Source organism: Polyodon spathula, chromosome 7 (assembly GCF_017654505.1).
Source record: "Polyodon spathula isolate WHYD16114869_AA chromosome 7, ASM1765450v1, whole genome shotgun sequence".
In the NCBI taxonomy this organism is placed as follows: domain Eukaryota; kingdom Metazoa; phylum Chordata; class Actinopteri; order Acipenseriformes; family Polyodontidae; genus Polyodon; species Polyodon spathula.
The window spans coordinates 36,655,684-36,665,698 of record NC_054540.1 but is presented as its reverse complement, the minus strand read 5'-3'; the positions used below and the strand labels follow the sequence as shown (position 1 = coordinate 36,665,698).

Below are 10,015 nucleotides of genomic sequence, written 5' to 3'. Positions count from 1 at the left end.
TGAACACAAGTATAGCATATTGCAACTACTGTACAAATATTGAAAGCCGGTTACGTACAGTACAGAAATTTCCCAACGAATATTTTGTATTTCAGTCTGTAACAGCTGTGTCTCACAATTAAAAACTACAACTCCTATGATGCACTCAGTTTTCAAATAAATCGCCCTGAACCACGGGAAGTGTAGTTGGTTATTTTGCTTCTGACCGTTGGTGTTTCCAAAAATCTTCTGAAGTTCTTTGGCGTCTACGCGCGGGTTTCAGAATGCACCACGGGAACTGTAATATTCTAACCACTGACAGAAAGGAACATATGCTCTTCTTCAGGTAAAAAAGACTACAAAACCGATGAGCAAATTATCAGCCGCGCAGGCGCTGTACGTGCCTTTGCCCTTGCGTTAGGATTGAGGGGAGGGTTCTGTCTCTTGTCGGTTTTGGGGCTTTAGTCGCCATTTAGTATTGAGACAGACCTAAAGCGTGTATAAAGGGTAACATCTTTATTACGAATAAAGTTATACCATTTAATTTGGTGATAATTGTGAGCAATTAAGTTAGTATTTCTTTTATTATTTAAATATTTCTTTTCGAATTTTTTGTTTCATGTTTTGAAAACGCAAACTCATATTTGGAGCGCTGGGGTATTACAGCAGATAGTAGAATAGCCACAATAAAACAAGTTTTTTTTTTTTTGTTTTTAGTTTAAAGGATATTCTTTTATTACATGGATTGGAATCGTTTTTTCTGCATTTGCGGGCAACACAATGCCACTGCTTTACTAGAACCGCTTAATATTATTCTTCCTTTCTTGTTATTTGAATTCTATTTTTAAATTATTATGGGTAAATTGCATTGCAGTACATATTTGTAAGGAGAGTATTTTTTAATTTGAACTGGTGGAGGTATCTTTCGTCCTTTCCTTAAGATAGAAGGGTTGTTCTCACCGACCCGGACTTCTACGTATCCAGTACTAGCTGGCCGTGTGACACCGTGAGTGAGGTTTACCCCGGAGCAAGGAAGAGCAGCCGGCTAGCAAGGCCAGGGGAAGGCCCTGGGAGGTACAGCCTCTGTGAAACAAGCTAGTTTTCGAGTCTTGATTATGGATACATGACATCAGAATCCACGGGCACTCGGCTCTGTAATTAATCGCTACCATTTGTTTTGAAACCGAGTAAGTAGTGCACTTGGTGTGTTAACCTCAGAAAACAAGGATAATTTGAAGACGAAACGCAGGGGGGCTGTTCTCAGCTGATGTGCAAATGTAAGATGTGGTTGTATTGTTAAAACTACACGCTAAACTGAAATATTTAAACAAGGACAGAGCAAGGAAGAGGGTGGCAGATGCGCATTGAAAAACCTGCACGAAGATCTGTGTTTGCATTGGCAATAAGACAAAAATACATTTCAGATAAAGTTTAAAAGTGGGGTTTCTGTCCGGTGTTTTGCCTCGCGATGGGAACTATACACAGAATCGGATTGGTTGTATAACAGGAGTGATCGTTTGATAACTGACTGCAGAGCAAATCGACCTGTCCGGGGACGTACTTCGTTCTGTTGCCAGGGTTTCTCTTCTGATGAACGAGTTTGCAGAAGAATGAACCTCGCATGACAAGTACGTTTACATTTTTTTTTTGTCGTAATTTTTATAAAAATGACTGTGCATGTATGTGTAACCTTTTACTGAGTTTGGGCTTGTATGCATAGAGTGATCGTGTCATTTGTGTATGAAAACGTGACGGTACTCCTAGATGAATTGGGGAGGAGAGAATACCAAAACAAGTGTAAACACCATATACAAGTGGAATAGAAGTGTGTGTGTGTGTGTGCATTATAGTTTTAAGACCACAACCAGATTGTTTGGGTTTATGGGCACATCAATATAAACTGTGATAGCATTTAAAATCTTAATTGATTGCCTTAGTGCAAGATACGGCGCAGTTTGATGCAGTAATGTTTTGTGGTTGATTTGCGCAGCTCCAACAGGAAACGACGACTCTTTGTTTCTCAGTTTTAGTGCAGAAACACATTTGTTTCCTTGTATTTTCTTAATCTTGAGTCCGAGACAGCAAGACATTGTCTCTAGTCCCGCTTTCGGTCGTTCAAATAATAATAATAATAATAATAATAATAATAATAACCGTCATCATCGGAGGCAGCAGCTGCTAAATGACCCTGCGTAGCATAGTACCCAGCAAGCTTCCGTTTTGATTTCCCACACGGGGACACCAGAACTCCGTCTTGCACACAGATACGGGCAATAAATAAATAAATAATCTGAGACCAGAAGCTCTGCGGCCCCAGTTCTTTGGCATGACTGAAAATACTGCATTGTAGATTGAGCAGTCTGTGTCTGACTGGCGGTGTGAAGACGGCATCTTGTACTTGTCAGTGGATCACAGTGCTCTGTGAAGTCTTAAGTGCGCTTTACTTTAACAGCTCACTTTGCAGAAGGTTTCAAGTTTTCAAAATCAAAGTGAGCTGCCCTATTCAAGTGACCTAGGTAGGCACATTTTAGATTTTTTTTCTTCCAAAACTCGGGATGAGAACATTAACAGCCACAGTTGTTTTGGAATATTATTGTACATTACATTAGCTGTGCAATGCAACTTGAATGTGTAACAAAGACACCTCCTGCAGTCTGTGATAGTTATGTATACTGTTTGGTGTTTTAGAAAATATAAATACAAATTCTAACCTTTTAGTTAGTTTGTTTGTTGTGGAACACCACGTGCATGCATTGAGGTGGGTTACCCCATCATCTTCATTAACGCTAAGGTGTGTGAATATACTGTTGTGAAACCCCAGTTCGTGGTTAGCAGATTGACTTATATAATGAGGTCAGTTTGAGGTAGTTAGTGTGTGTTACCTGTTTTGTTTCAGTTGTAGTATACATATGCTCAGCCAAGGACTGTGAATGTATGTATGTATGTGTATATATATATATATATATATATATGTGAGAGAGCAGTTGACTGCAAGTAATATGAACATGAGAGAATGGTTTGCACATGCAGATATTGCAATTCCAGGAATTTTTATTTAAAAAAAAAAAAAAAAAAGAAAGAAAAAAGTGCTGAATGAAGAAAACAGCCTCAGAGATTCAAGTGAGGATTCAGTGGCGATTTAGTTTGTTTTTAACAGTGCAAGGGATTCACTTCCAATCACCCCTGGTCAGTATCACATACCGGATGAAGTACTCCATGTAATGCTTAGTGGAAATGAGGATCTAAATGTGAATGTGCAAAGCTTAAATCTTTATTTCTTTTTTTTATCTTTCAGTTTACCTTTTCTGTGGATCAAGTGTTGGATTACAAATACGTTTTTGCTGATCGTTAATAAGTAAGCAAGAACACCTCTCTCTTCCCACCCCTGCCTTTGTGGATTTTTTTTTCTGTAGCTCAATGACTGCTGTCTTTAGTGCGTTGTAGAATGGATGGTGTGGTCTTGACTGTCCCGGTTTCTCAGTGTTTGCGACTACTTTTCTGTGACTGCATTTTGCTCTTTTCGAATTACAAAAGAACACCTCCTGTCCAGGGCCCAGACCCTTTGCATTGTAATTACATTCACTGTCCCTACTGAATTACCAGGACACACCTGTTTGGGGGCGGGGTTGTTGGCTGGAAAAGGGGTCTGAAAAGGGGAGTTTCCTGGAACCGGTTTGGAATTATTATTTTTTTAAGACTTGTACATGCTAGCAAAAATGTCTGAAAACTCAGACAAGATATCAACGTTCTTAGCGCCCCCTAAGAACGGGAACGGATCCTGTTCGGATACATCTGTAGGGGAGAGGCTGGGGGTGAACCTACTGAGTAACAGACATGCAGAGGTGGAGCTGCGAAAGCGAAGGCACACCATGGACAAGGACAGCAGAGCCGCGGAGCACCGTTTCTTCCGCCGGAGTGTCATTTGCGACTCCAACGCCACGGCCCTGGACCTGCCCAGCAATGCCTGCATCCTGTCTTCCCCTCCTGATTCAGACAGCTCCCTCTCCTCTATCATTGTGGAGCCCAGCGAGCCCCCTGCGTTGGCCCCTCAGCCCGTAGAGGTGCCTCCAGTGGAGGTAGCCCCCGAGGTGTGCAATGAGACTAGCGGGCATACGGAAGAGCCGAGCATGCCTGCCCTAGTGGTCAGCGATGGGCAGTCAGTGGTGTTCGCTCCTGCTAGAGACAGTGACTCTTGTAACCATGTCAGGGAGTCTAAGATTGATGATGGTGATGGCGGTGCTGCGGGCAGCAGTGTTGCGGTTGGGAAACAGGACAAAGGGAAGGAAGTTCTGAAAGAGGCTGGGTTGGGATTTTCCAGAGGGGAAGGGCAAGTGAAAACAGAGGCGGAGCTCCGGGAGGCAGCAGAGAAGAAGCAGCAGCAGGAGGATAATGAAGAGGTGGAGACCAAGGCAGTGGGGACGTCCCCAGATGGGCGCTTCCTCAAATTTGACATCGAGATCGGCCAAGGATCCTTCAAAACCGTCTATAAGGGGTTGGATACCGAAACAACAGTGGAGGTGGCTTGGTGCGAGTTGCAGGTGAGGGACTTTTTTTTTTTTTGTGTTGTATAACTACAGCCATATATTCCATCCATGTATGCACAGATAATATTCTTGCAAATAAGTGGCAACACTGAATGTAGACCCAAAGGGAAAAGGTTATGATACCTAGTCAGAGCAAGAACCCCTAATGCCAGCCTGTCAAACTTCTAACCATTGTTTTGGTGACTTTAATTTGTGAACCTGAAATACCACTCTCAGGCCTCGTACACACACACACACTGTGGTTAGCATGACAACTGTATTAACAAACTGCACTTGCTGCAGTTGTTTGTTGTACACACACAACCTTTCATTGCTTTTGGAAGAAAGAACAGTATGTAATCGATCGAGAGCTCGTCAAGCGCAGCTATGCTCTTTTCTGCAAAATCAGCAGAGACGCCATTTTGCTTTTTCTGCACTACTAAATATAATGGTGACGGTCTGCAGTACTGTGACAGTAGATCCAAAACATTTGGACGATCTTCCGACCAGAAGGCTGGCGGGAACGACTTGAGTGGTCTCCAAATGACTGGATTAAAAATATACGCATATCTAAGGAGTCATATGCGTCTTTTACCGAGATCTTTCCTGCAGTGCCAAAACACACAGATGAGATGTTTGGTAACACTGTGGCGTTTGAGGACACATTGTCCCATTTACTATTCATCAATATTACAAAATCAACTTTGCTCATCAGGTGTGTGTGTATGTGTGTGTATATATATATATATATATATATATATATATATATATATATATATATATATATATAATATATCACATTTTTATCACATGGAAATGTCTGAAACGATGACATCATTATTTGCTCAGAAATCCACGAGCACCATACTGCGGTTGTTATAGTGCAGTTTTAATATACACACAATTGCTGCACATTAATACGCCAAACTGAATTAATAATTGTACGTGCTACTTGTTCTAAACATGATTAAATCGTGCAGTTGTCGAACTGTGCGTATACTTAATTCATATTAAGAGCAAAAGGTGAGATCACAACCACATTTAGGCTGTGTGTGTGTACGAGGACTTAGAGAGTGAGATACATCAACCCCAGAGTGCTCTGGCTCCTCCAGTTTAGTGTTCTAATTTTAAGTCCCAGCTGTCAATGAAAATGTTTCAAGGAGTTGAAGGAAAGTTGTGTGGGAGGAAGGAAACCTGAGATTCACACATACTGTACGTGGGTATGCAGACTAATGGACCAGCTTCCTTTTTTAGCAGGTGGCACTATTCGTCAGTCCTAGGGTGGGGAAGGGGATGAGAAGTTTACTGAGTGGTACTTCAGGGCAGGTTCTTTTTCTCGGCACAGTCTCAAGTTAAGCACGGCTAGAGAGGCGTCCTTAACTGTTATACTGGTCGGTTTGAGTAATCATGACTGTGGGGCTGTGCAAATCGGAGGAAGTGATGCTGATTAATCATCAATGACAGGATTACCAGCTGTGTTTGGCACATCCAGTAAAGGCACTCCACGTGGAGTGCAGGATGTGCCCTGTAGCCTGGAGATTGCAGGTTCGAATCCAGGCTATATCATTGCTGACTGTGACCGGGGGTTCCTAGGGGGTGGCGCACAATCGGTCGAGCGTCGCCTGTGTAGGGAGGGATTAGGTCGGTTGGTCAATCCACGGTTCACTATGCACCAGCGACCCCTGGAGTGGAGCCATTCAGATCTGTGTTGTCCTCTGGCACTGTAGGTCTGGTGGCTTTGCTGTGGATTCGTAGTGCAAAAAATGACGGTTTGGCAGGAACACGTTTCAGAGGACACGTGTTTCAGCCTCTGTTTCCCACGACTTAATTTTTTTTTTTTTTTTTTTTTTTTTTTTGAGACACATTTGAGACCTTTTGTAACAAATGGAAGTGCGTGACGGAGGAGATAGATGGAATTATTATGTTGGCTTCAACCACTTTAAACAAGTCTGTCAACCAAATTCCAGTGCCCCTTATCAGGACAGGAGCCTTTGTGTCCATTCCAGGAATTCAAAAAAAGATTCCACTACACAACAGTTTGGTCCATTTCTGGTTTCACTATGAGTTTTTAATAAGACACCTATGCGCTTGATACTTACACCCTGTGGCTAATCAAGCTTGTAGTAAACCTGGAATTGGTGGCACTGCTGTGCAATAGGAGTTTAATGTTGGGAAATGGATAGTACTGTAGCCATTATAGGCTTTTTACATTGGGATCAAAAAGGCACATGCATTCAATAAATATACAGTGCTCCCCCTTTATAAGGCAGCCTGTTATACTGTGGAACAGATTCTAAGGCTCCCATTTGCATCATAAAGGCATTACATTGACACTAGTATTCTCATTATAAGGTGGAACACAAATAGCATGGTCTCTAAGCTATGGCTCCCGACTACAGCGTTATAAAGGGGGAGCACTGTATAACATTTGTTAATATTTTAAGCATTTGCTCATTTTTTCTGAACTAGAAATGTAAAGTACAAAATTGAATAAGAAAAAGCTTGTTGTGTGCATTTTCATTGTAAGGTATAGAGAAGTTCAAATGGCGAGGCTTCAGTCTATGCAAGCTGCACCTACACTATTAAAACATAACGATTTAAACAAAAAAAAAAAATGAAAGTACCCATTCACACAGCACGAAATTGCGCAATCTTTGCCGCTATAATGCCATCATAACCCTTTCACGCAGCCTGTCAGTCAACAGATTATTTTCATGGCAACGAAAACAAAACAAATAAATAAATACGCAGAATAACACTACTTGTCGACCATCAAACAAAAAAAGAAAAGTTCTACCTGTTGCATACTGTAGCTGTTGACAGTACATGAAATAGGTAGAACTTTTTTTTGCGGTTACTTGGGATTTTAAAAACAGTTGTTAAAATGGATGTAAAATGAAAAATGTCTAATCCTATTGCAGCTCAAAGAAACAAACAAAAAAAATGACCCTCTTATATTAACTGCAGTTTTTCTTACATTGGTAACGAAGATGGTCTGTGTCCTCGTGTCATTTTTTTGTGAAGTACTGGCTTCCGAAAGCTAAGGCGTCAGCATCTTGAGACCCAGCATCCAGATTGCGTTGGGGAAACAAGTTTTTCCAGAAGAAAGCTGAACAATTAGCTAAACAGCAAGGTGTTCTTAAAAATCAGTCACCGTCTCAGAGAAGGAGATGAATGTATACTTCCTGTTTACAATGCATATGGCAAAAAACAAAAACCTGCACAACTGACTGCTGTCGGTATGTTTGCATGCTTGATATTGAATTGAAAATTTAAAAGTATTCAATATGTTGCAACACAATTTTAAATTTATGTTGTAATGTGGAGGTAAAAGAAGCAATCCAGGCATTTGTTCTGGTCTCAAATGCAGTTTATCTTAGAAGAACGAGCAGTTCAATTAAAAAAAAAAAATGCAACAGTGGTGGCATGGCCTCACCAATAATTCCCAAAGACTAAAAAAAACATTTTACATGTTCGTATTCATATTATATTTCTCAATTAAATAAACACATTTAAGAACATTACATACATTTAAGTCCAACAGAAGTGCATTATTTAAAAGTCTCAACTTGCTTTCATCAGTAGCGAAAGCGCAACGCCAGAAAGCAAACAGGTAGTACTGCCGCGTGACGCACAAATCTTGAGTGCCTCACAAATCATCTTTTTACCATGGCAGCTCACCAGGCTGGGGAGAACCTTGCTGAAGGCGTTGCTATGGTAACCACAGCTTGATGAGGCACCTACTGGATTTGGAGCAGTTAGAATTTGTGTGATTTTAATGTGTTCAATAATGGCTTTAGTTCAGTGATCCTCAAAGTAATTTGGGCACGGGCATAAATTGATCTTACGTGGGTGGGTGTGTGTATGTATGTATGTATGTATGTATGCATGTGTGTGTGTGTGTGTGTATTGTGTTATAACATTATTGTTAGTACGGTATATATATATACATAATATATGTGTGTATGTATATATATATATATGTATGTATATATATGTGGTGTGTATATATATGTGTATATATAATATATATACATATTATATATTATCCCATGTACATATATATATATATATATCCACACACATATATCATATATATTACGGTACATCAGTATATATATGTCTATATATAATATATATATATATATATATATATATATATATATAATTTTTTTCTTTCAGAGTTTTAGTGGGGTTATTCTTGGCTGACTCTGATAAAGCCATGCCAATTTAATAGCATGTTTACACAGATAACCATGAATAAACTAAAATAAACGTGGCTAGATAGCGTCTCGCTTGGTTTCAATTTGACAAATTTGTCAACATTACTGTTTTAAAGATCACTCATCTCGAGTACAATTATTCAGAGATTTGTAACTAAATATACTACTGTGTTCCCCTTGTCTGGTGAAATAAAAAAGAGATAGAAAATTTAATTCTAAATACTGAAATGTATTATTTTTCTCAGTAAGTCGGCAAAATTCAGTGCTTACCTGGCATATTAACACCCCGCCTCTGCTCACGAATGATTGGACAGCTGTCAGATCTTTCACTTTCCCATTGGCTACTCACTTGCCTTCAATTTTCATGCAGAATACTGTGAATGGCCTCTGCTTGCTTATGATTGGACAGCTGCGTAAAACTTGGCAGATATTTGACTCTACTATTGGTTAAACTTACTGTCAGTACTTGTAACCGAAACAGACACAGTTTATGTCCCCCCCAGCTAACTTATGATCTGGCTACCACAGAGACAATGCAGATATTCAGTTGGTTGATCGTATCGCAGAAGCCACTCGTAAAAAAAAAAAAGCACAGCATAAGCGAGCAGAGCTGTCAACTGACTGCTGTGGCACTTTTGTTGGAAAACATGTTTAAAGCTTTCATTATGTCGAAATGTGTTCACGACCCATAATTTAAAAACAGCTCCCGCGGGCACAATGGCCTGGCTTCGTGGGCACGACTTTGAGGACCACTGCTTTAGTTGAGTCTGGTATATATGCGACCTGAGGAAAATAAGTTTTACAGTGAGAAGAGAGACGTTCAGTTGTTAGGAGTGGCAGAATTACACTAGCACTGGAGATTTTGAAGAAAGACTAAAAACAAATGTGGAATGGAGTTCATAAAATGGAAGGAAGTTCTGTGAACAAACTATTGTTGGCCATATTTCCTCCTTTCAGCTAAATAAGACAAAAGGTTACATCTCTCTTAATAGAGTAAAACAAAATTTCTTGCCACGACTTGACAAGCTGCCTTGCTCGTTTTGAATGAATGATTTTGTGATATTTCTGTATCTATAGTGAATGTTCCAAACTGGTGTCACATAATGACTAAACTAAATAATACGTGGTTTTAAGGTTCTGATTTGCCCACTGATTATAAAAACTTGTATTCGCAATTCTGTGTATTGTGTGTTTACAGTGCTAATGTTTAATTGATGAGGGTGTATTGTACATTGCGACTGCAGTCTGTTATTTCAGTGCATTAAAATTCTCTAAGCTGCGAAATATATG

General features: G+C 40.1%; 1 protein-coding gene across 1 annotated transcript in view; it reads left to right on the top strand.

Moving 5' to 3' along the window:
• Positions 1-492: 492 nt before the first annotated feature.
• Positions 493-10,015, top strand: part of LOC121317843 (serine/threonine-protein kinase WNK1-like) — a 174,047-nt gene continuing 164,524 nt past the window's right edge. Inside the window, exons 1-2 of the mRNA XM_041253944.1 lie at positions 493-1,607; positions 3,275-4,517. Of these exons, the coding sequence (XP_041109878.1) occupies positions 3,684-4,517 (834 nt within the window). The 5' untranslated portion in view covers positions 493-1,607; positions 3,275-3,683. The remainder of the gene's footprint in view (positions 1,608-3,274; positions 4,518-10,015) is intronic.